At 36.5% G+C, this 27,888-nt stretch overlaps 1 protein-coding gene across 5 annotated transcripts in view; it reads right to left on the reverse strand.

Moving 5' to 3' along the window:
• Nucleotides 1–4,743: 4,743 nt before the first annotated feature.
• Nucleotides 4,744–27,888, reverse strand: part of LOC139984269 (pyrokinin-1 receptor-like) — a 104,076-nt gene continuing 80,931 nt past the window's right edge. For 2 of the 5 annotated variants that reach the window (XM_071998102.1, XM_071998103.1), the window contains one exon: nt 23,200–27,806. Coding sequence is in view for 2 of the 5 variants with exons in the window: in XM_071998106.1 (XP_071854207.1) it covers nt 7,770–7,977; nt 15,420–15,543 (332 nt within the window). In the remaining 3 variants the exon portion in view is untranslated. Of the gene's footprint in view, nt 7,978–15,419; nt 15,544–23,197; nt 27,807–27,888 lie in introns of those variants that run through there. The other 3 variants (XM_071998106.1, XM_071998104.1, XM_071998105.1) reach the window with 3 other exon arrangements.

Below are 27,888 nucleotides of genomic sequence, written 5' to 3' on the forward strand. Positions count from 1 at the left end.
CTGTAACCTATATACCAATGTATCGGGACACAACAACGTCCGGAGACCTTTTGCTGTTATGTGCTGAACGCTATGCCGGACTGCACACTAAACGACTTTACTAACATGCGTGCTGTGTTTGTATCAATTTAGCGAACTTTAGATTCTCTTACTAATATGTGTATGACCATGGAGGTTTTACCTCCATGATATGACGGTAAACATATGAAGTGTTTGCTTTAGCATCTGTTTGATGTATAGGCAATTATGCTTATGAATACAATCATGACAGTGTGCTTTTATTTCGCGTATGTTGTCTTCAAAGACACCATGCAATCATAATCAAAGACCCAGGGAGGGAGAATTGTAGGGGCACGAGATATAACCCGTTTGATCAGCCTTAATTAGCAGTGGCGTACCTAGAATAGTTGGCACCCGGGCGGTTCCTTCTGTTGTCACCCCGTGCAGGGGATGCCATCCTGGGGTGGGGTCTAATGGGATGGGGATTCTCCGATCCATTTGAGAAATGTATGTAAGGTGGCTTAGATGCATATTAATTCTATCTTTGGCAAAGTTTTGAACTGATTATATGTTTAGGAATTCTCATTGTTTAGTAAACGTTTCTTAACTTTTCCAATTGTTTGTTCAAACTATGGCCAAGCAGACTATAAGTCTATGCGGCTACATTTCGACCACTGAAATAACGGATATTTTCCTGTAGTGTTTGGGCAAAACAATAATGAGAATTGCGGGCCCCTTTTCCAAGTGGCTACCCCCCTCCATAATGGTACCGGGCAGTGGCGTACGTGGCACCCCTCTTGACTGGTATACCCGGGCGGATCGCCTGCGGCTCCCCCTCTGCCGCTCATAAATTTACCCGGGCGTACCAATACATGACCATATTGATTTACTAAGTAACAAGTGCTCGAAGAGTGTTCGTCCAGGTTTATTCCAATTAATCGGAAACCTGATGTTTTAGGGTGTTAAGGACTTACTCATAGTCCTATCTTATCCAACCTCAACACCGCCATTGCCAATTAAAGAAGAAGAATAAGAAAACAGACTATGATCAAACAAACAAGAAAACAGAATTTTGAAGAAACTGTTGTAAACACGAACACGATTTTTCACTGATTAAAATAATTATTTTGGCTTTTTTCTTGTTCTTGTTTCTCTTTTTGATTTTATTGCTTGGTTTTGTTTGTAGAGTTTTTATTTGTATTGTTTTTTGTATTGTTGAGTATTGTTTTGTATTGTAGAGTTTATTGCCTATATGCATGCACATGCCTGTTATTATCTCACATTTAACAGGGACATTTTCTCATTTGCATGTGCCTATATATAAAGCCATATAAGTCATAACTTTAGACTTTCTTCAAAAGAATATTTCCAACGAAAAAAAATAATAAAATGTTCAGTTGTGAATATTTTCGCACATTTTTTTACTCTCCTTTTTTTGATATAATTAGATCCGACCATAATATCCGTTATCCACTTGGTTATTTTGAAACTTTTGAGACACATGATATATTGACAAATTTCATATATAGATAAAACATATATATGAACATTTCTTTCTTACGAAATCCCTCTCATAAAAAAATATGGTATAGATGTATTAAAAGTTACATAAAATGATAGCATAAAGTCATACATTCCATTACAGTGGCAGATGTTAGCTATCGAAAACGACAACACCATGAATGATATATGAGTCTTATATGGCAATTACAATTCTCTCACATCTTTTCACATTTGTCCTTGAGATTTTCAAAAAAAAATACGACAGGAGTAGATTATAAAGTACGTTAAAAACAAAAGGGCAACCTTGACAAATTTCCAGCAATTATCGTCACAAAATTGTTTTTTATGACCACATTTAAATAAGAGATGAGACTAAATCAATGATATCTTTAAAAGAAAGAGGAAGTAGAAATTATAGATTACGGTGGCGGAAGAGAATTGGGTTGATGGAAACGACTGGAAGAAATCCTACACTTTATTTATATCAAGCAGAAAATGAGTTCCTAAAACAGAGAGAGAGGGAGAGGGAAACCAAAAATAAAACCAATTTTTCGCGCCCTCAAAGTTAAAGTAATAAAGAAATAAAAATCCTGTAACAACAACATAAATTAAGAAATTCATCCATTTCCAGTCGTTTTAACGGCATTCTCGTATTTAAGTTAGGATTAGTACTTTTATTATACGTATAAAATTGTTTCTAATGTAGAACGGAAGGAGACGAAGTGCCCCTTTTATAATATTAACAAAACTATGACAAATGGAAAGCCATCCCCACTTCACCCCCCCCCCCCCCACACACACACGTAGTCGGTATATGGCGTAAGTCAATACTTCAAGAGGAAAACAAGTTACGATTCAAATGCTCCATTTTGTTCCTTGAGTGCTGTTGAAAACAGGAAACCGGAATCATGTGTCTTGCTCATTCTAATTGGTGATGTCTATCGACAGCGGTGCAAGTTTTAACCCCACTGCAGTTCCTCTATCAAGTTCCAATTTTTATGCGTTTTCGTTGTCATGGGAACAAACATAAAAGCCGGCCATTCCCAAGGAACTGTACCGTGAAAGCGGCGAGGAAGGCAAGGAAGGCATGGCCGGAGGTGTTAATGAACTCATTTATACTTGACCTGTGATACGCACGTTAAGTCGATAGGGATGACGTCACTATTACGTCAGAAACGGGCGGCTTTGCCTTTCATGATATCAGTTTCATATGCTAAGAATGAACTTATCTCTTTCTCTCTCTTTGTTGGCTTGTGCTGGAGTAAGGTTACTTTAATGTTCATAAATTGTTGACGACTGATCGGAATAGATGACGCTGTTTGGTAATAAAGATATATCAGTATTCTATTTACAATACAATACTGACTAGTGGCGGCGTTCTCATCCAAGACAAACATGTTCCTATTATATCCCTGCAGTGACTGGACATATGACAACGTGCAGGATCATCGTGTATTATCCATGAGATACTTTTTCAACAGCAGGCGTGCAGACTAGACTGGACTTCGCCGTTTGTAGCTTTACTACAACTATTATCCAATTTCTATTAACCGCTTTCAATTTACCTCAATGCAAAAAACAAAACAAGAAAACTTGTAATTAAATTAGAGGGAACAGTATCATTCCGGTATAGCTTCGATGGGTTCGTCCGTTCATCCAACAAAACGAGTCGTTCCTTAGATTTTATCCTCACATTCATAGGAGAGGATGGAAGCAATATTGCCAACACTATCATGTAACCTTATGTAATATATTATATTGTAAAGTTTAGTTTCCGGAAGTACCATAGCGATTCCAAGGTCATCTTCACCAGATTTAAAGGCATCACATTCGAGGTGTCAACTCTCCATTTTCTCACACTCTCTTGTAAAGAAACAAATGTAGTCATGAGGTGGACTATCATAGTATTTGCAAATATACCCAACACGGCAGTTTATATTTAAAGGCAGGAGGAAGAAGGGGCGAGGGGGGGGGGGGGGTTAAATTAAAACTTCTCAACGTACCTCCAATCGTCCTTAGTTGCCCATCCTCGGTAGTTCATTTCGTACTCTCGAACATCATAGCATAAAAATGAATGATAGTTAAAGCAACTACGCAATAATATGTTAGCTCTTCTTACATGGACGGGCGGATGCACAAACCTATGATTATGGTATGGTACCTATACCAGGGAGTTTCCATAACAACTCCCTGCCTATACTACGCAACCATGTAGTAACTGATTCAATGATTCCCTTTCAAAGCTATATTTCATAAAATGTCGTTCAACATAAGGAACGAGCGCCCTCTCATCGGTATAAGACCTTGAAAGTATCCGAAAGTTAAAAGAGTAACTCATACGTTTTTAATTTGCAGGAAATGATTCTAAATGTAAATAAAACGTTTCCCGTTGACGAAATGCTGCGGATTGAATCAATGTCATTTTTTTAATTTGCTCAGTAACCTTATATATAATCATCCCAGGGCAAGATCTGTCTGTGTCAACAACCGTTCAAGCTCCTAGTTTTTCAGGTTCACCTTCAACTGAATTCTTCATGACAATATGCATTTAGAAATGTTTGTGTCTGTGAGTTAGGTGGAGTTGTGTCAAAGGCTGGTGTCACAGTTTCAGTGATAACCATGTAAAGGGTCCGTTCTCAAATGGCTATTGACATGTGTCATTTTACGCTATTATAATTATGACGTAGGCCTGCATATAATATTCCACGCGCCAACTGGATTGTGTGATTAATCACGCAAAAAAAAAAAAAAAAACTCATAGAAGGGGGGTGGGGCGATCTCTCCCAGTGCCCCCCCCCCTGGCTACGTCCCAGACGAGAGCCCGAATTGTTATCAGTTGATTGCGAAACTTATACTCACCAAGGAAGAGATTTTCCAATCTAACACTCCAAAAGTCAAGTGTTCGGATGTTGACTGACATGATCCAACGTTCACACTGTCGGGTATCTTGTCATTGATGTACTTAAACATCATAAATCACTAAAATAAAATAAACAAGTTTTGTATGTCGACATCTTCAACATATCCAGATGTGGTTTCGAGTGTCACACTTTGGGCAGTCGGGCGGATTGATATCCATCCGTTATGGACCAGACTACTAAGTTGGTTATGCTTTTAGCTATAATATCACAATTTGAACGATGACTAAATCTATCAATTGTTACAGATTAAAGTGTCCATTACATAAAAATAACAGAGTTTCAAATACACAACACGAAATCAAAGCAGGGAATCATGATGAAAACAAAGAACCTTTATAATTTATGTTTATTTGGTTTACGATCGTAAATTCCATTAATTGCTTGCAGAAAGAGTGATTTTACAAAATTTTTAAAATATATACCAAAATCCGAAGTCTTTATTCGTACGATACACACAATATTGGAAAAAGGAAGACATAATGAAGGAGAAAGAGAAATTATTGTCGTCTTCATAACTATAACTGTCGTTATCTTCATCTTCCTCTTCCTCGTCCTCCTCCTCATCACCAGTTGCTTCATCAACATGTACATTATATATTGTCATTTCAAATCCACGGATGCGTGCATCAGCATTTATACTGTCGTGGAATTATTTCATTGCATAGTTTCAGTTACACGCTGCAAAGTATAATTCACTTAAATTTCAGTAACAATAAATGTCAAGGCTTCTTAAAAGGTAAACTTTAACTGCAGTGGAAAGTTATTATCACTGCAACCCATTCCATTTAAATGTAGTGGAATACGATTACACTACAGTAAAACACAAATTATACTCCACAACATGATTGCAATTCCGTTGCAGTATAATTATCATTCAATGCTCTGAAACAGAATTATACTAACATTTCAATACCATATCATTGCGATTAAGGCTATAGTTACACTGCAGTGCTATACAATTGTACTATTCCAAAGTTATATTGACACTACACAATATTTACACAAAGAGTGTAACATTAAAAGGGATGGGTATCATTTGTGAAGAACTTTGACAATCATTTGAAGCAGCTGTGAACGATTGGCAATAAAGAATTCATTTAGCGAACAGTGGAATCCATATTTATGTATTTTGTTTATGTTTATGTAAATGAGAAGAGGAACAATCATTATTGACTACGGAGAAAGCCTTAAAACTTAAAAAAAGGGGGAAAAAACCTTAAAACTAAACATTTCTTTTTTTTAACAATATGACTGATACTAATATTCACTTTATCGTACGACTTTGTAATTAGCATTCATCTTTATCAACTTTCGTTTTAATCAGCTGTACTCAATTACCTCTATAAGAGATTCCAGCAACTACTTCATTCTTCAGTGAAAAATTAATTCTTAGTGTTTTCTCAGAGGTACCGGAAAAAGTTTCCATTTGGTGGAGGCAAGACACTGGCGGGATACATGGTGTTCGTATGGGAGATGCGAAAATATTTTCGATTTGTCCTAGATATGGGGAGCCCTCCCCATTGAGAGAAAGTTTGGGCTTTTACAGGTTTCCTAAATATTCTAATCCTCTAAAAAAATGTTTGCAAGAGATATTTCTTAAAGTACTTTATTGAGGAATCGAACCATTTCCCGCTCAGGCATAATGAAAACATGAAACCAAGTGAGACGACTTAATGTCTCTACGGTGAAACAGTTAGTCCAGATTATTGCATCAGTAAACCACATGTAATGTAAATACTGTGAGAGCATAGGTAGCTAATGTAATCTGTGTGGCACATTAGTATGACATACATATGTCATTTAACAGTTTGCAGGGCCACATTATTCAGCAGGGAATACAGTAATTACGGTATGTTATGAATGCATGCCATATGATCTAACCAAGCACAGTGTACAATACACATGTTCATACAATACACAGTGCCTATACAAATAACGTAATAACCATAATGTGTACAAATATCATATTCACATGAACAGCAGTATTAAGAAGATTTGTAGTATAAAGTATATTGGTAGTATTAAGTATATTAGTAGTATTAAGTATATTAGTAGTATTAAGTATATTATAGTTGTATTAAGTATATTAGTAGTATTAAATATATTAGTAGTATTAAATATATTAGTAGTATTAAGAATATTAGTAGTATTAAGTATATTAGAAGTATTAAGTATATTAGTAGTATTAAGTATATTAGTAGTATTAAGTCTATTTTTGTATATTTTTCGACTTATTTAACGTTTCCTTCTGATTCAAAACACATGAGCATAGTTTAATCGCCCGGTTCATGATTTAAGCCAATGCATTAAATAAGTTTTTTCCCCTCATGTTTGCTTGTAATTCATCATATATTATGATTAATAACCGTGTAACGTTTTATAGACGGTAGTGTTTGCAACACAGCGTATCTACACAAAGCAAGTACACCCCATGTACCGAATAGTCTCATAACATATATTTCCAACACGTTTTCTTAGGTCTTGACCTACGACTGTCATGGCCAAAGCGACTAGGTATAAAGTTCTCAGCTTAAAGTTACATATAGCGTCAACTGTATACGTACATAAATGCTTGGTTGGGTATAATAAATAAAAAATATAAAAAGCAAAACGAAAACAGCATCTTCAAGCATACGCTATATTTTACTTGAGTGTTACAGCGATAAAGCATCAGGAGAGATTAAATTTCGACAAATTTGCTAATAAAACGAAACTACAAAATTGCTTGAAATTTGTTGGAAACATTATTTGATTCTACAGGATGAAAGCTCTTGTAAATTGTGTCGTAAATGTTGTTGTTAAAATAAAAACGTTTCTAAAATAAGATTGTAAGCTCAATGACTTCATAAACATCGATTGTTACAATAACGTTGAAAAGATGATTAAAAGAAAGGAATGACATAAGATTCGGGGCTTCTTGCTCGTATCAAGTGGCTAACATTTAATATGAAAGGGAAAATGAAGTTCCTTAATCTCGCAATTTGTTTTCTTGTCGTTAGAGGAGGGGAGTTGAGTGGGGATTGAGGCTCAGGTCAGGCCCCTCAATTCTACCTTAAAGTATATTTTGAAAGTTAGAATACCCTATTCTTTTCTTTTCCCGGTCCTTCTCAACATTTTCCCAGGCTTCTTAACTTATCCCGGACCCCGGAGCGGTAACTTCCTGCTGCTACTCTTATCAGACCAGTGGGTTTCCATTGAACATAATCTCTATCATTTTAAGTGTTAAAATAATGGCAAAATGAATGATTATTCTTTGACAGTTTTAATTATAACACAAAAGTAGCATGCACCCAACACATGAAGGATATTCTGTTGTCTTTCGTAGAGTGGTTGTAGCATGTTAGTTTAGAAGAGACTCTCAGACGGTGCATCTGCGTTTTCGGAAATATACTTCATTATGTCGTCATTATCGAGATCTAAGTCTTTTTCTTGAGCCTCTGTCGCCATGGCACCTGGTTTGGCTTTGGGGTCGAGGGAAGTCGCCACTGCAGAAGGCTTCGGCGATGGCTTCGGTTTTGCTTTCAGTAAAAGGGCGTCCAAATCGTCTTCGATACTACGGGAAGTAATAAAACAACAACAACAGTGGAATACTGGTTCGTAGCAAGGATGTTCCTACAATGTCTCCATGGATTGATGGTTTCTCAATGCGTATAAAGAATACCTACCTTTAGTTAGTATCCATACGGGTATCTTACCCGCCACACATAATGTAAATGCAAATTTACAATTGCTAATGAAAATTCCAATACAGTACAACCAGAATCCATATTAGTATTGCTCTATGTGTCTTTATTTTCTAACATTTCATTAAAACTTGTTGAAAGCAAATTTTAATTGAAAACCCGTGGATCTCATCACAGCAAGGAAATCGATGTTACCAATCATCTCCACAAACATTATTTCATATACAGTATAACGGACTAAATAGACAACAAGAGCCCAGCGGGCACTATGGTGCATTGCTTGGTGGAATATTACAGTGTTATATGTCATCACCCAATATCATAATATTGATGCCCCGTGTACCTCCTATTAACCAACAACTGTATTACAAGTTTAGACGCAATCTGATTCAAGGTTGTTGGCCCAAAGAATGTGTCCCAAAATGCTTTTGAGGTGGAATTAAAATTTGGGCCCAACCAAAATATCAACCAAAAATAGGCCTACATGTACCAGTGTTTAACCAACAACTGTATACCAAGTTTGGCTACAATCCCACTTAGGGTTGCGAAGTTATTGCAATGTAAAATATTTACGTTTGACCCCAAAACTTCATAAACATTCACAAGGTCATCGCCAAAAAAACGACACGGCACGCCTTCACTATTATACATCTTCATAGAAAGAATGACACATATCCATGAGTTATCGCGGACCCAAGCAAGTAGGACAGACGCACACACACACACACCCGTCTATACACATACCGACCTGACTGCATAGATTCCTTTGCTACCAGCAAGGAACCAAAAATTGGTACATGTGATAAATGGTCACACAGTGAACAATTCGAACACAATATACCCGATTTAATATTGTATAGTTCATGGATGTGTTTACTGCGATGCATTGAACTCTGTATTCGTGTCGACTTGCAAATATGATGCATTCTATGGTCTGTCATCTATGGAGTATATTTAGCGAAGATGAATCCTGGATACTAGCACAGTGGTTAAAAAAATGGAAACTTCTAAAGTGACATTTATCGCTAAAGCTTAAACAAACTGCGCGTGTTGGAAAAGACACTTTGTTGCTCCTTATGAGGCTGGAAGGGACGTGAGACCGACTGCCACGCACGACCTGTGACAGCTGAGGAAGAGAACACCTGATGTTACAAACTTAAGATGCCTGGGGAGAACAGGATTCGAAGAACTCAACAAGACGAATAGCTAATCCTTATCGACATATGAAATCATATTGAAATATTATACAGACTCTGAAGACTCAGTTGTACAACCACCTGAAGACTTTTCCAACCGCCACCGATGACTGTGGAGACCAACAGGAGAACAAGGACATCAAGTACTTTCCAACCAAGTTCTTATGAATGAGGAGGAGTTCAATAGAAAGCAATCGCCAAAAGAAACTATGGCTATTAACAAGGAATATCGCTAACAAATATGTCCACAATAATCCCTGATGACTGGGATCAGATACCACATATCTAAGCAATTCAGATGGCTGAAGATGTAATTCCTAAACGTGCCTTGAATGGCACAGGAGCGAGATCCATTGTTCAGGTTCATCGGACCCTCTCATGATTGCAAAGATCATAATGTGTTCTCATTAAACAAATGACGACAATAATTGGGAGAGCAAATAACGGCTCCCAATCAACGGCAGAGGTAGATATCATCTGACTGCAGTTCCAATGCCACCCTCTGACGGGTAAGAATAAGACCTAACGTTGTCTTCAGGATGTAATGTCGACTGAGGCGGTCAACTGGTCAAAAGAGAGACAATTATGGTTTCTCAGCCAAAAATATATGACTACTATGAAGGAGCAAAAATCAATGCTGTCCTCGATATATTACCTGACGATTGACGAGGACAACTGACGACTTGACTAGTATTGACGACTGAGTAAAATGGATGTGACGCTCACACTCATAGTCGGTGACAGCGGAAGAGATCAATGTTTTCGCCTCCAAGATAATATGGAGGCTGTCTAAGAGACGGCGCTTCAACATACTGCGTCACCATTTAGACGAATGACAATATCTTACAATGACATCTCTCCATGAAGGTACCAGTTTGGCAAATCCCAGTTCAGTTTGTCACCGTAGTAGTTACATGGGGTGTAAACCAATATCTAGAATAGCGCTCGAGAAATATCGGGTGCAAGTGGGATCGGTTGTAATGAAAGGCACAGCTCGTCACTTCTACGGTCAAAACATGCATCGAACTAAACAGATTTGAAATCTTTACAACTAAACACCCAATCTCTGCATATTTTGTATATGCACAATTTTACCTTTTGACGTTAATTAAGTTACCACATTCACGCAATCTCCGAAATAACCCGTGAATCAATCAACCAACCAAACGGTTAATTAAACCGTTGGTTATCTTGATGGCACGATGATCGAATTCGCAGAAGTTGAATACTGCATGACGTTGGTACCGAATACGATCGTTCAAATCAATTTATTACGGATCATTTCTTCGCTATATATAAAACATATCATTGTAATGAAGATTAATCTAGAAAGATCTACCAGGGAGTTTCTATTCAAAATAGCGATGCCATCATACTAGTATTCAATTAACGTTCAGTTGAATGTCTGATGTCATCAGTTTTCTCAGAGGTAAATAGTTCTTGTAATTCTTCGTCGACGTTTGCCGCCACTTGGCGCCCCTAAATATATAATCCATAATAACAGGCACAAATGAATACAAGAAAGTCAACAAACGAAATTCGCTTAGTATCCTAATATTACGTTACTTCGAACCTTTCTTCGTATACACAAAAATATGAGGATTACCAATTTCCATACTGACCGCTTTGTATTTCAAGTTTTTCTCCCGATTCTAAGTACTGCAACTCATATGGGAACCCAACAACATATTTTAATCAAGCCGGAAATAGAAAACCAATTTCTTCACTCATTGCAAACTTCTTTGATATGCCTAATAAGTTTGACTTAATCATTCAGCTTAACATTGATCGATGACCCATGCTTTGTCAAGAACTTCGGAATTGTCAGACTGAGTAAAGATTTGATCCTCTTTTGACTTAGATACTTATCCTTCGCATGCAATTGAAAATGTCTCATGAAATAAAGCATCAAAGGGTTTCGCTTGGTTAGATGACAATAACAGTTTCATAAATATAATCATGTAGCTGCGTGATTGTATAAATTTGACATTATGCATGAGGCTTTTGTTACCAAATTTATATCTTTACTCTGATAACTGACGACCTGATTCCCTTTCTTCTCCAATTCCCTTCAAGAAATTCCGCTACAGGCAAAGTCGCAGAAATTACATATTCGAAGGGGCATGATAAAGTTTGATCATATTTTTCTTTTGAGGAGAAGTATAGGTTTACCGACAATATACGCAGAAAACACAGAGATACATTACAATTCACTAATTAAGTATTAAAGGCTTACGGAAAGGGTCAAAATAGGGTTTGAAACATTCTAGTTTTTGTTTAAAGACTTAAGCAAGGGGAAGGCAATATAATATTTTTATTTTATAATATGCCATTTGTTATTTTTTTTTTACAAAGGAGGCATTGCAACAATAAACTAAAACTGTGAAAATCATGAACATCTTAATTATAAATCATTTGGTGAAACTGTCTACCTGGTTAAGCTACTTTCCCTCTGGAGTATGAAGGTTCGTAAAAAAAAAGACCTCTGTACTCTATTGTTTTGCTCAATCTGGTAACATAATTAGAACATGAAGTCACATGATTGTCTGTGAGCGAAAAGGTAATTAAGTCATTGATCTTCGCATTGGTGGGATGCTCTGTTGATGTCAAGTGGAACCCCAAACTTATCCAATGGCTTTGTGGAAGATAAATTGGAACGACACGCATCTACGTGACATAACGTATGACACTAATGTCAAAAACACATTTCTGCCAGAAAATTTATTGGAGAAAGCAACCGAGAAGGAATTATCATAGTCACAATTTTTAATGAGTGAATTAATTGCATTTAACGTTCATTTTAGGAGATGAAAATAAGGGCAAAGAAGTCGCTTCAGTTCATCTTCTAAAAGATCTAATCACCGCTGGGGATATCTCCGTACGGGTGACTTTAATATTAACTACAACCGCAAATGACGTCACCATAAATGTAGGTACGTGATAGTAAGTAGAACAGGTTGTATGTGATTCTACAGTAATAAGTTACCGAAGTAACATTAAGCGATATTTCAACAAATATCAAAGCCAATTCGCGTACCGCCTAGGGTGTAACAGATGAATTTAGGTGAAATAGTGTAAAATAAACATTGATTAATTACAATCTGCGGTTCTATTTCGACTAACCAATATTGATTCTCCGAAGTCAAACAGCCAGGAAGTATAGCTAACAAGAACTTTAGTTCTAAGAATAGGTTGATAACTTGTGAATAAAGAAGAAGTTATTCGTGACGGTGGTTAAAAAAATTACCGATATCTTAACCGACGAATATAAAACAACAGTCGTTTTACACATGAAAGAGGGTTAATGACTCTCTTTTCCGAATGTAACTTTTGATAAGTTACTGTTTTTTTAATATTGTTATTAGTGGTAAAACAGATGTTTTCGTTCCATCGGCAACGCCACTAACCCTAGAGTGCAACTGTATTATTTCAAACTAAGATTTTACGATAATGAAATGTAATTAAGAAAATAACTCTCCTACATTTTGAGCCCAAGTAAGAGGTTAGGAAGTAAAAAGTGAATTTTAACAATTGAACAAAGTTTGCGCTCATTATCTGAAATGAAAGTTGAGCGGAAGCTTTTTATTTTAATTTGATATTCGTATCGAAACATTAACTCAAAATGTTGTGTGAAGCGATTTCGTCGACGAAACAACCGATATAAGAAATCTCTGATAAGGTTTGTCTTCTATGGGTCGATTTGGAATTTACAAGCGATAATAGACAATACTTTCAAATTATCAAATTTTATATGATGTTAGCAGCGAGTGGAGGTTCATTACTAACACTAGCTATGCGCATGCATATTTCGTTGTATTGACCACAATTTGCCGAATTATTCATATACTGGAGAGAGGTATAGTGCGTCACCATAAAACATGATGTGATACTTTAAATAGAGCACTACAGCATTGCATGGTATGAACGATGTCCAATGCACAAAATTTACTTTAATACGTTGTAGACCTTTAGAAATCACCTAAGCTAATAAGAATGTTCAGTGTATCTAAAATTGGACAAGTATAGGGTTTTTATGAAAAGGCATATGAATTAAATATACACCTAAATCAGCAAAAGCTATTCATGTTTTATTTTACAAGGACTCTAAAGTTAACTTACGTCATACTTGTTTTCTTGAGTACCTACTGTGAATATAGCGCCACCTTACCTGTCGGACATTTTGGAATACTTTTGTCATTTGATCCTGGTTCCAGACATATCAAGCGATCCCCGTGTGCATAATCTTCAGAAATTATCACTCCTAATACAATCGAACTAGACAATTAACAAGTAAAAACACAATAATCGGCACGCTGTGGCTCAACAAGAATGGCTGATGAGTTCACGTTGCACTTTTGTGACACAATTTGAGATAACGTGAACATGACAACAAATTTTCCCTTTCGAAATCATAACCAACCAGCACGCCTAGGAGTCCCTGAAGTAAAAGCAGACACTGGCGTATTTCTTATTTCTAAGAATAGCAGATGAGCAGTCTAAATTCCTGCAAGCGAATCATTAGAATTTACGGGATTTTCTTCAGCATTTCCTTTAATAATAAAATCAAAACAATTGAATGTTCCAGGCGGATGAGATTTTTCTTTTTCTAAACTTGTGAGATAGCTGGTAACGCTGGACTAATTTCGGGCAGAATCAGCGAAGAACCCTGGTTCTCCTGCAGCACTAATTAATAACTGGTATTTCTACGAACTATCGCGAAATATTTGAACTGACGCGAACTTAGGATAGTAGGCGATCATCCGACCGCTGTAAAAGTAAAACAAAAGTAGAGGCGACAGCGACTTCCTGAAGACATTAGCGATTTGGCCGGTAAAGTGGAACATATTTCAAGAGCAGAGTAACGTAGAAGTTAGGTTCCCTAGAGCAGATACTAGGCAAGTGTGAACTTGCCTCGTCAGAAATACAAATCTGACATATACGGCTGTATTCAAATTCAGAGACGTTGGACTAAAAGAACGTTACGCTTGATTTCAGATTAAAATACATATTATAGTTTATGTTTAAAAATGCCCTGTACCTATGTAGTATCAAAGGCATTGGTTTCTTAATGTTGCTTGTAGAGGTTGTTAATGAAACTAAAATAGCATTATTGTTAATCAAACTTGTAGGAAGTCCGTATTTGTATTCGTTTTCTAGCAATGCTGTCTGCAATCGTACACTCTCGATCTCAATGAATTGTTACTCATATTTGTACTGGTGGGAATTTGTAATCTATGGTACAGAAAGCTATTAACAAATTAAGTAATCCTTGCGCTAAGAGCCCTGTACTCTTACTCGTACAAAATGGAATACACTTGTACTCCTTCGGATTATGTTGCACTCTTACCACAAATCTGCTGATAACAGAAAGAATCGACTAGATTGGGAGAGTTCAATGGGAGACAAATACATATTGGAAATAACTTTCTGCAAATGTAAGAAACCACCTGTATTTTTTTTACGGGAGCCCAAACAACCATATCATCCAGAAGGAACACTAATGACCTTCGTTGAATTCAATAATATCAGAAGTGCAGGGTAATCAATTTGCTTCAAGCTGTCAAGAGTGAGTTCAATATTTTTCAAAGTTTCCGATAGAGCCTGATATTGATCTACATATACATATATTTTCTGACATATATCATCACCTACAGTCGTACTAGTGATGTTCACAAAGGACCAAGGATTAGAAAACAAGGCTACTACATTTGCTCTTATATCCTCATGGTTGAAACTTGTCACGGTGGCAATTCGGTCCGTAGAGGGAAGGAACACCACATCGTTCACATCAAGTGAGTTTGATATGCCACAGAAAGGGTGCTCAGTAGACGGTCCGCGGGACAAATCCGACAGGCGAAGGATTTCGATGCTTCATGCAATTAAAACAAAATCTGCCTACAATGTTACACTAAGCGAAATGTACACTCTTAACACCTTGGCACCCCGCTGTCATGTCATACACATGGGATTTTGACTGTCTGGCACATTTCTCCCACAGATGTGCCTTCTCTGACCAGATCTGGTAGAGAATTAACTGAAAATCCCAGTGGAAGGATACCTAGAAGATATCAATCACTTTTTGGAGGGATTTTTTTTTAAGTTAAGAAATGCTTTACCTAAGAATGTCACCTATATCCTCCGTTTCATCTGTTATATCGGCTTCCTTATCACCCGTAGCTTCTGGTGGAACAAAAGCGGCAGCATCTGACTCGTTTTCAGTAAAAAGACGGACTCCGCGATCTAAAACAATGACAAACCATAATACTGTTAGTGAGCAACACAAAACGAAATTATATTTTCATACAACGGAACTAATGTTTATAAGCCTCTTCTCAATTTCGTTGAAATAATCTGAATAATGGTTGAAAATCGCAACCTAAGTGATTTCAAACACACGATACGCATGACTCGTACAGTGACTACTGTTCATGTTCTGTAACACATGTTACAAAAACAAAGTAGTAATTGCTGATGCATGGTTGTGGGACATGAACAGTGTTGTTGTACCAGGGAGCTGCTACTCTAACAGCAGCTCCCTGGTTGTACCAACTCATGGGTGCGAGTTCATTAATACGCGATTCTAAAGTAAGGTCGTGTCTAGTGGTTTTATGCTATAAGTAGGACTACGGATATACCCGATCATGGCCTTTCTTCGTTCTCGGCACGACGAATTGACGTTATTTAAAAAGAGGTGTGAACTGGAATCAAGCGGTACCGTACCTCCTTTACTTGCAAACACATAGCTAGTATACAGTAACTACCAGTGCCACCTGTAACACATGTTACTACTGCTCATATCCCACGGTAACATGTGTTACAGGTGGCATCAGTTGTTCTGTACTAGCTATGAGTATCAGCTGTTTCAAATTGTAGGAAAACGAAATCTACAGTATCATTTTTGCTCAGTATTTATGTCATATTTATAGTTCAAGAAAAAATGCGTAGTAGAAATGTTTCTATAACTAATTCGGTTTTAAGATGTTTACATTTATCCATAGTTTTATAAAATCTTATTACCCAATCAAGTCTTCAAAACTCCATATGAACAATATAGCATACTTGGATGAAATTTCATACCATTTGACCCTTGACATATTTGTAATAGAAATATGTAATAGAAATACATACATAAAAGAGTTTAATTAGGCCCAAGCTGAAACTATAGTTTCTCCCTTACAGTTATTGACAAGAACCTCTAAAGTTGTCAGTGAAATTTCAACTTGTTATGGGACTCCTTAAAAACCAGTGACCACTAGTGTCTCTTATACTACAGTAATATACAGACTACTGAACATATGGTCAGAGTGGTGACAGTACGCGGGAAACCCTCCTCCCGAAATGAAACAAATGCTTTTTATTTTTTTATTTCTGAATACAATCATCAAATAATCAATTCCTAAACATGGAAAATAATATAAACAATCATTTATCAGGCATAATATCGTATTACAAGGGTGTCTTATAATCGACAATGAGTTAATTGATGAAAATTCGATTATCCGAACTCTTTGATTTTCCGAACTACCTTCGGCCCGAAAAGTTCGGATAATCGGGGTTTTACGCTTCATTCCAAACATGTCACTTGAAGCAATAAAAGTACTTTGAGCTCTGTGTTGCATCTGATGAACAACAGATCTAGTGGTCTGTCTACAAGAATAACTAGTCCAGTCACTTTTATTGAGGAAAATAACTACTTTCTAAACGTAATTTTTTTTTTAGATTTGAAACAATAAAACGGAGAACGCTTTTCTGTGGCTTTGGTGTTCGTTGACGGAAGCAGAAATGAAGCAGTAACGGAAGCAGTAATACATTCATAAATAAATATATAAATAAATATGTCCAGTTACAAACTAATTTATGCAAAATATGTTGAAAGACATCAAGATCACATATTAGCGTTTAACGAGATCATTTCGGGAAGCGAGAAAGAGGGATGTCGGTACCGAATGAGGTAGATAGAGACGTTAGAGAAAAGGCACCATGAAAGATCCGATATTAAGCAGACTGATTCGGTTTTAAAGTGGCATATGTTTCTTTGGCTTTGATAAGCCACAGAATCCATGGCAGGCTTTGAACTTGCATGATTTGATGATATAGAAGTTTCCTTCCCACATAGTCCCTGTTATCTTAAAATAACCATTCTTGCTTTAACACAACCACGATATGGAACAATTGAAATGCGTATTATATTGATCGAATCGATGTGTGATCAACTGCAACTGTCTTTAAATTTAAATGTAAAAACTATACCAGTTGATAATGTCTTTAACTCTACAACAAGATGCCTTCCGTTATGGACAGAATCAAACAATCAATTGGATAAAATGACATCTATTAGATATGAAATTATGGGTCTTTTTTTCTCTCATTAATACGTTTCAAAGAGAGGTGTCAAATTTTGCGCCAATTCGTAAATTGAGGTCACGTAGTAATGGCTTTGTCTCGCTAATTAGCTTCGCTAGATTATGTTTCGATGAACAATTTCAAGCCTGGATAAGCGAAATCCGACTCAAGGCTGGATTAGAGGAGATTAAAGTTACGGTACACATCAATTTGCAGAGACCACGGCCATCTGTCACACGTTCATAGTCGATGTGAATTACATCATGAATCCCGATTTGAAGCAAGTTCACATTAACAAGACCGGTAAATCATGATGGCTCGCATTTTCCTCTAATGTCAGCTATATAGCTGCATGTTACTTGTTAAATTGCAAATTGATACGTAAACCATCGCCAAAGTTTGAAACGTGTCGTGATGGAGAGCTGTCATTCTGTGAAGTCATAATTGTGTTGTCATAATTGAAATATGATAAGGTAGAATGTTAGTATAGTGTTGCCACTAACAGCAATGCAATCATTATATCATGTTATGGGTAATGGATACAATGGGTTTATGTCTGCAGCATTTTCAAAATCCATGTCAACTTACACATGGTAATAAATTAAGAAACAAAATTGATGCACATGTGTCTAGACGATACCATATTAAGACTTGATCTAGTTTTCAGGCTTTGTGTGTGAAGAAACACTAAATATCCCAAATGGAATAAGATTTATCTTAGCTGTTTGGAGAAAGTTGTTTATGATTGGTATCTCTACCACATTTACTAATAATGATGGTAAAGTTTGCGTCACCTTTGAAGCAGTACCTTGGGTCGTTGATTTTCACCTAGCCGACCATAATAAGCAGGAACTATTTGAAATACTGGGAGGAAGGAACAAAGTAGTGTTAGCAAAAGGAGTGTTAGCTCAGTGGTTAACGCCGGTGTCTCTCCATCATAAGATCCCGAGTTCGTGTCACTCCAAGATTAATGTATGTCGTCTAGTTACAGAGTTGTTGACAATTGACAATTCATAATCATGGACGTTAAATATGAATCCAAGAGACTGACTTCGGTCAGCTTGCGGCTTTGATAAGCCAATGGTAGCTTCTTCGCGAGTTCCTGCTTGCAGGAGGATCTAAAATACATACATACAAGTACCTTTGAAATGAATACATTTCGTGAAGCTCGTAGGTCATAAACATAAACATGATCCAGGGGAATAACGGTTCGTGATGTTATCTCTTCACCTAGAGTAAATTTTTAATCTTCAAATATGTTAAATTAATGTTGCATATGAACGATCACTTCCTTTGAACTTAATGTACTTGATTCAATTTATTCAATACTATTTGTAGATGATAGTACCGTGGAAGTTCAAGAGTAAGACAGTTTTTGTTGTTGTATCAAAGCATTGTCTCGAATGGTGACCAGAATGTGACAGGATTTCCAACACATGTGGATCGACAAGCGAGCATAGTTTTACCGATCATACTGACATGCACGCATGATGGAAACGAACTCTTCATTGCGATGCAATACTGGGTCTTCTGTATAACGTATATGTGGCTGTATTCTGAGCAATTATTTACTACATGATTATTTCCACAATATCCATCAATGACGAATACATGTGGGTGATTAATCTGGCGTGATTAATTTGTTCAAAGGCATCACGCTTAAAGCATTTTTGTTTCCGATTTGCATTTTTCTGACTTTTTTGTGTGTGAATTGGCGCTCTTAACATCGCATTTCAAGGCAAACTAATATACTTTACAAGTTAGTATAAGTTCTAAAGTATATGTTTCTAATTATTTCTTTTACTTATTAGTTCTTTACTGTATTTATTTTTTAAACAATTCATGCTATTATTGCTGGGACCTGAACGACTGATGCTATGCTATTTGGCGAGGAAAGTACCCTGACTATAAAAAGAAATTGCCGGAATTTGGCGAGGAAAATACCCTGACAAAAAAGAAATTGCCGAAATTTCGGTGGCCAGAAACAGAGTTAATACATAGAAATAAATATCAAATGTTGCAAACATGTTCACACAAACTATGTGCTTACTAAATACATACTAAAGAAACGTTGCCAAAATGATAAGAACTGAATTAATCTGTGTCCGGCAGTCTAAGATGTCGCGTTGGTGATTGGGACACTGTGTGACGGTTACATAATATTAATGTAGGTCTTGTTTCTGAACTCCTAGCAGTTTGTCATCACTTATCTTCGTGAAAATACGCGCATTTGAGTAATTTTAGTAATTGTTCCCTGAAGCTTAAACTTATATAGAGAATGATTCCATCTATTCATGTTATCATTTCGTATATCAAGAACATAATGAGAATTATATAGTCTCGAAGTATACGGCAAGAATTATATTACCAAATAATAATCAATTATAAAGGTTTCTTGTGTCAATATTCGTTATGATAAATTGGACTATTCTCTTGATGAAAGCGTCTTTTGACAGATGGAAGAAAACAATCAAGTATGTTAATGCAGCTTTTTTGCCACAATCCCCTTCACGGAACTATAAGAATAAGAAAGAAAGAAAAGTTGCTTCTCATAAAGTTACACGTTTGGCGATGCCATCAATGAACTGATTTGTGTCGCAGTGTTTGCAATGCCAAGGGAGGACAAAACATTGAAAAGGACTTATATAGTTGAACAATAAATTCGTTTGAACTACAATTTGTAGTTGATCTGATGAAGTACGGTAGGGAGAATGTGATGATGGTTACAACTTGACAAAGAAGAGGAAGAAGATTGGGGTTCCTACTGGTTCTCTTGGGTGTGTCTAATAGGACAATTGATCTTGGAACGACGACACTCTTTGGATGGCATGAGCTATCCTGGCACTTTCATAGTCGTGCAGGTGATTAAGAAATGTGGAATGATTAGTTAGGGCAATATCGGCGACGAGATAGAGCACATGTCAAGGCGATACTGGTGAGTGGCCATGGGTGGTTGTGCAGATCAATGGTTATGGCGTCGGTTTCTATGAGAATGGTCACATCATCATGGACGTAATAGCCCGAAGAAGAGATCATTTAGGGATTGATGGTCATGTGTGTGGAATTGACATGATCTATATGAAAAGTAAAATATAGAAACTCCTGATTAATCGGCTGGACGAAAACAACAAAAAACATCATCAATGTAAAGCAACCAAATAAGAGGACGACACGGAGCTTCATTCATTCTTCCAAATATGGCATAAAACAGACAAGCCCCAAAACTGACTCCTCTAATTACGCATGGCAGTACCGTGGGTTTCATGATTATAATGCTTGTCCACGACCTATTTCTAGTGTTAAGGGACACGATATTGAGATGAAGTTTAAAGTGGAATATTCTTCTGTAAGACTGATATCTCATTCTTCATCAATGTTACCACATTATTGCTTCAAGCGCTAATATTGTTATGAGTTCATGTGACATATAATTTCATGGTTGCCGCTCCGCCTGCAGTCACGACCTCGTTACTATCAAAAATAGTGTTTATAATGATGTTATCTGTTGGGAAATAAACCACATCACTTTAGATCAACTGCTATTCACATATTCCCAAACATTTTTTTAATATAATCCAAGGGAATTTGCAATAAATCATCTTTGTCATCAGATATACATACTCTCTCTTAGCACAGAGGAAAGTGGAACTGGTCATGTTCATCACGTAGCAATTTGTCGTCACGTTTTCATGAGGAAAATAAAAACATCGTTGTTCCTTTATTGTCGACAATAAATACTATTGGAAATATTTCACATTTCAAAACAAGTATCAGTCCATATATTTGTGCCCTGCAACACTTTACGAATTTCATATAATTATGTTTCACGCGCCGTAGGATGCGAATCCACCTGTTGTGTCTGTTAGAGGTAAGGAAAGACAGCGGCGCACCATTCTTTGCAATGGGTGTCCTGGATGATGACCACCTAGCAAAGAATCTACAAAATCTAATTTGATAGTATTCGCAGTTCTCACACTCTTTCGAGTTCAAAGTGTCAAAGTGTCTTCGGAATCATAATATGGAAGAACTGTTGCTTGAGTGAAAACTGAATGAATCAGAAGGGAACAGTTTACACGACTGTTGTAATGAAATTCCACAGGATGTATGAGCGTTTTATACATGACATAAGAAAGAATCTCATAATATTTGAGTAGATGAGATTTGACTAACACTCTTTTATGACAATATACCAAGGCTTTAGTTACGAGTGAAGGTGATGGGAATGCAAGGGTATTTCATAATTATTATTCACTCGTTAGAACAGTGGACATTTTACAGACACTACCCGTTACTCAGCTTTTGGGTTTGATTTTATCATATGTTTATACTGTTATAATTCTGGAGAATTTCTTTTTACACCAATCGAAAATTCCTTACGCGAGTAGCTCATAATTCCAATTCGATCCTTAGTATTTCCTCACGGTAGATAATAGTATCAATGACAATGACAATCGCCAAATTTGCAATCATGCTAACGTACTGAACGTGTACCCAACATTATATGCCAATACCATTCAATTTTCTTGACGATAACAATGTCCAAAGTGCGAAATCATTTTTACTATTTTGCCTTTTGCATGTCATTGATACTGTTATCTACCGTGAGGAAATACTACGGATCGAATTGGAATTATAAGCTACTCGCTTAAGAAATATTCGATTGGTGTAAAAAAAATTCTCCAGGTATGTCTCTTAGTTTGACCAATTCATCGAGTGGATGAAATTGGAACCTTCCCCTCTAAATGCTGCATTAAACAGTGACCGCAAGAGAGAAGCCGGATAACAAGCAACGAAACCAAGATTTTATCAAATAAAAGATTTGGCCGCGCACTGCAGTTATCAATACTATATGACTTTAAATGAAGGTCAACACATGCTGATGATTAACATTAATGCGAGCTGATCGATCATGATTGAAATTGAAACTGAAGTTTAAGTCAGTCTTATTCAAATACGAGAATTAAATGTTCCCTTCGACTTCAAGAGCAGAAAGGAACGAGGGGCTGAGTAAGGTCTTTTTTTCTCACCTTCGAATTGAATGATTGTCGATGTATACCACTTCGGTTCTCATATGAAAAGTAAGAAGTGTTCCTAAAATGTTTAATAAGTTAACTAACAGATATCTTGCTATATAATGTAGTTATATATCGTAAAGGCCACTCTTCGCTGAGTAGAAGAGAAGAGAACAAAGCCGAACAAGCAGCAAAATAAAATGTAGATTAATATTATGCTTGTTTTTGTTTCGTGTAGGGTGGGGGAGGGCTGCGAATCTTTGATGACGTACTTTGAAATTGATACCATGTTCATTTACGAGTAAGATGACCTTCGTATTGTCATTAAAATATGTCATTTCACGTGGCAGAAATTAACTAAACTGATAACTATACCAAGGAGGATTAATGGCATAAGATTGACAAATATGTTTTCAAGTTTTGCTGTTAATTGCATGGATTAACTAAACATAAAGGAAGAGTTACTGAAGTAAACGTTTTACTTCGCTTTGCAAATTGAATGAATTTACGAAACTGAACATTCCTTCCAAAAATGCATCTACATGTTAAATGCATCAAATTACTCAAGCGTTTGTAATACATTTACCAAGAAAATGATCAAAACAAATACAGCTATGTAAACAACGTATTATTATGATTAAGTAATTTTCATGTAGACTGTTGGAATATTTTCTCTTCCATGAAAGTATCATATTGTATGCCACAGGCCGCGTCTTCCCTGAGATGACATGTTGTGTACGATTTAAGATTCGTGTACGTCGTGACAATTTTGAGTCACTTCACATAGTTTCTTGAAAACAACAATCTCCAGTCCAATTAATAAATAATGGAGGAAGCAAGATTAAAAACAACAATCGGCAGCTATTTGACGGATTGCTTGATATCACTGTGACATGCTGGTTCAATCAGTGTTCTTTTACGAGTAAGCTTAATAATTGCTCATGTCGTTTGGATAAAAATAGACAACCAAAATGATATGTATACAGATCTCCATTACGATACAAAGTTGCATAGTATGTGCAATACAAAGAACAAGAGGGCCATCCATGGAGTTGCAGATCTCATCTGCTCCGCACAATTTAGGTCCATTTGACCTCGATCCTACATTGACCTCTGACCTCGATCCTACATAACCACACATAAGTACTATTTTAAAATAAAATCCCAATATTCTCTACATATATTGTGGTGTTATGACTTTTGCAACATACTGACAAACAGGAAACGACTGAAAACAATCTTAGGGTATTTGACCTTTGATCTCTGACCTTGACGTCATCGATCCCGTAGACACAAGTTTATATCGCCAGGCACCTTCCCACCATGTATGAACTTGATCAGACTTATGGTCCTTGGAGGATTTTTTTTTATAATAATTCACACACACACACACACACACAAGAACGCACGTGCACTCACACATATCCTCACATTTCTGATGTGGGGTGGAGCACAATATTTCATCTGCCTTTATATTAGATGAAGATGACATAACATTTTTTTTTTAATGCATGTCATATCAACTTAAACCCTTACAGTAATATGATATCCTATGTGCTGAGATTACGCTACTCTCTCTCATGTTTAATCTAAATTAATTCCTTAAAACAATTATTACTGAAGATCAATACGCAATGCGTAAAACTTCAATCGAACGACGGATCTCGTTGTTTGCTCCGCAGACAACACGGAGAGGAACGCTCACCCAAGAATTCCTTCCCAACGAAGACCAATCGGCAACGGTTTAATCGATCTAACATGGTTTTAGCTTAAACGCGTCACAAGTCGTGGATAACAATATCTATCACCTTCAAAGTTACAACAGAAGTCGCATTGAATTTTCGACTCATAAACCTGAGTCATTAAATCATGTGAGAGGAAACGGGGACGCGTGCAGTTTAAGATTACATCGGTGTTCAGTTACACACATTTACGTTAACCTAGTGCGATCAGTTCGACCCTAACCCCATATCTCCCATTTAGATGGCGAACCCACAAATCACGCGAGAAATCCCCCATCTTAAAAATCATCTTGTGAAGGAACGTTTGACGCGGAAGGCAAGCACTGGGGAACAGTGCCGCCTATCATGCTCTATTTGTCGAGTATAGCGTTCCATCACATGCAACGTATAGGCTACATCCTAAGTCCGGTCACTCCTTCGCTTTGACGCATAGACATTTTTAAACCACCACATCCCCCTTTCGCGGCCCCTTACATTTGAACACCTTGCTCGGTTAAGTCGGTCTCAATAAGGCTAATCGGTCACACAATCGATCTACAGCTCCTTCCCGAGGGAAATATTGTATATGGCTCCTACTCTTCTCGACTGCTTTGTATAAGTGTTTCTGGAATTTGGATTTGCTGAGCCGGACAACGCCCATAGCATATAAACGAATGAATAATCTGAGGCATACTTCTGTGGGATGACAAAATGACTTTGACAAAAATTGTGAGCTCTAAGCAATTAAAGTACTTCATTGTAGAAACTTCTGTTTACAATTATATCTAAAGTTCTCATCTATTTTGCTTAAGTCATTACGTAAACATCTTACTGAAACTGAATTACAATCCCCCTCCTATGCGTATTTTGCCATTAAACCTAGTTGATGTTTGTGAGTTCCATTCCATAGGTACTCTTCTAACCATGTGAACCCAAGTACAGACGTATGTCTACATCTTGTGAAGCACTTGTAACTGATACGGTCCCCTCCCGAACCCCACTCAAAACTGGATTTGGACCACATGTCTCAATGACGAATATGGAAGATATAAGCTATTACGAGATACGCACACATGTTATAATGGTGAAAAAAAAACACCAAAAAATTGATTTAAAGACTGTTCATTCCATAGTTACGTCCGTAAATAGTGATACGCAATGAGGTAATAAATTTAATCTCAAGGAGTTAACTTTGATCCTCCAAGTCCTGACAAATCCTTGCAATCGATCAACTTTGAATTATATCACTCTGCAAAGTAATTTTTAGACATGAATTGTAAGGTTTCCTTTCTCAAAATATGACACAAATGGATTTGGCATTAATCTGCTCGCTGTTCAGAATGACGTCAAGTAGATACCAAGACCAATTAGGAATGGAAAATTAATGAAACTGACATTCAAATTGATCAATTATGTAAAAAAGACAAGGGTTGGTTGCAATCTGTTCTACGAATTTACAAAGAAAGATAATAAGTGTTCATAATAAATTACCCATGCTAATTCATAAGCGACTGGTTGGTGAAGCTTCACGCTAGCAATTTGTTGGTCGATTTCTATTGGCGACTGATGTTACAAGGTATGCCGAAAATTTAATTAGAAAGAAAAATAGCAAACGCGCCCAAGATATGTAGTAAGCTCGTTGTAATATTAAAAGTATGCAGACCACATGAAATGATGGAAAATACTTATATTTCCAAACAAAGCGTAACCGAGCAAATCGGAATGTTTTAGGATCCATGAAAATCGAAAGGTCTATCGACACAGGCATAAATCCGCCCTGTCTGTTTATCTGCATATCTCTTTATTGTTTATTTGTTACAAGGAATACACTTACTCCAGTGGCAAACATTATGTTGGTACCGTGTTGGGTCGTCAAAAATTCAATGAACTATTTCATCGAGATATTTTGCGGACATAATTTCCAGAATAATATACACAGTCGTATTGTGTTTTATTAACCAACTCGAAATCATTTTAGTATATTTATCATAAATCAAATTTACATTTATACAAGTATTATGCGAATAAATTTCAACTGATCACAATTTCCTTACAGTTATTCCACTCTCAGAAGTACAAAATTAAAAGGTAAAACAGAAAATCATCAAAACGATCAGCATTGATATTAGTAATAAAAAAAGAAGATATTTGAACAGATCGAGTCACTGATCCAGTACTTTGACAATACAACACGCATTCTTCACTGTTATTCTACCAACAGAGAAGGCCCAACATCATCATCAATATTTGGAACAATCCAAATATGACATATATCTTCAATGCGAAATATCTTGAAATATTGAACAAATGTAACAGCATTACAAAGATAGATACACATGTACATCGACAAATGGATACATAATATACCACGTAACATTGCTTATTCCCTCTGCGCTTAGTTTCTAGAAACTTAAATAGAATACAAGGATCTTACAAAGATCAGTATACGGGATTATTTTAGTTCATTTCAACAGTCATCAATATCTGTTAAATGAAGTACAATACTAATACGAAAGACAACAAAATACTTGGAGTTCCTACTCATACTTCTTCGTCACTTATGACGTCAGTTTTGAACTCAATGTCTTTCCCTGCGTGTCACCAAAAGTGGCGTGTTTTATATTTTGCGTTTTTTTTACTTCTTAATTGACTGATCGAGTTAACAAGCAATACTTGTGTTGGTCTTTAAATATTGTTGTATTGTTGTATTAAATAATATTATTTATTGTTTCATATTAACGTAAAAAGGAGAAGACAAAGCTGCTGCGGATATGTAAATCTTAAAAAATAAAAAGAGAAGTGCATGTGACTAGAAATAAGGATTTACTGCTCAATATACTATATTTCGATACCAAATTTGAGAAAAATTCCCTTTGTGTCAACTAAAGTTGGCGAATGTATAAACTTTGCATTTCGTTTTGTTTACCACTTTCTTCTTTCTTCATTTGGAACTTGACTATTCGAGTCAAGAAGCAGCAGTTCTATTGGTATTATTTGTATCAAATAATATCCTTTCCCCCAAACAAATTTACAAAAAGAGCAGACGTCAAAGTTGCTTCGAATATTTAAATTTTAGTTTGTTCAATAAAGAAGACTTGTATGTAACTAAAAATGACGATTTGATGTTCGATATACACGAGTACTTTATTTCGACAACAAATTCATGAAAGCGTAATGAAGGGATGTCCTTTGTATGCCTTTGGCCTCGACATTGTTCCCAAAATCCGCCTGCATTGAAGCGCATGTAACATACTTTCAGTAGTCTCTTGACATTTTGGGACTCAATCGGTCGCGAAACTTGTTATAAATCGAACCAGTCCCAAAACTAATTCATTCGAACTGTGTGTATCCCTCCATATGTCGCTTGTAGTCAAAAAGAGGTCGTCAGAGACTTTCTATTTCGTTCCCAGATAAGATACTCGATGATCTGCAAAATACAGAGAGAGAGAGAGAGTTAGGGGAGATTATATAACATTGGATTGTCATAGCAGATAACCTACATTTATGAG

This window comes from Apostichopus japonicus, chromosome 17 (assembly GCF_037975245.1).
Source record: "Apostichopus japonicus isolate 1M-3 chromosome 17, ASM3797524v1, whole genome shotgun sequence".
Taxonomy (NCBI): Eukaryota; Metazoa; Echinodermata; class Holothuroidea; order Aspidochirotida; family Stichopodidae; genus Apostichopus; species Apostichopus japonicus.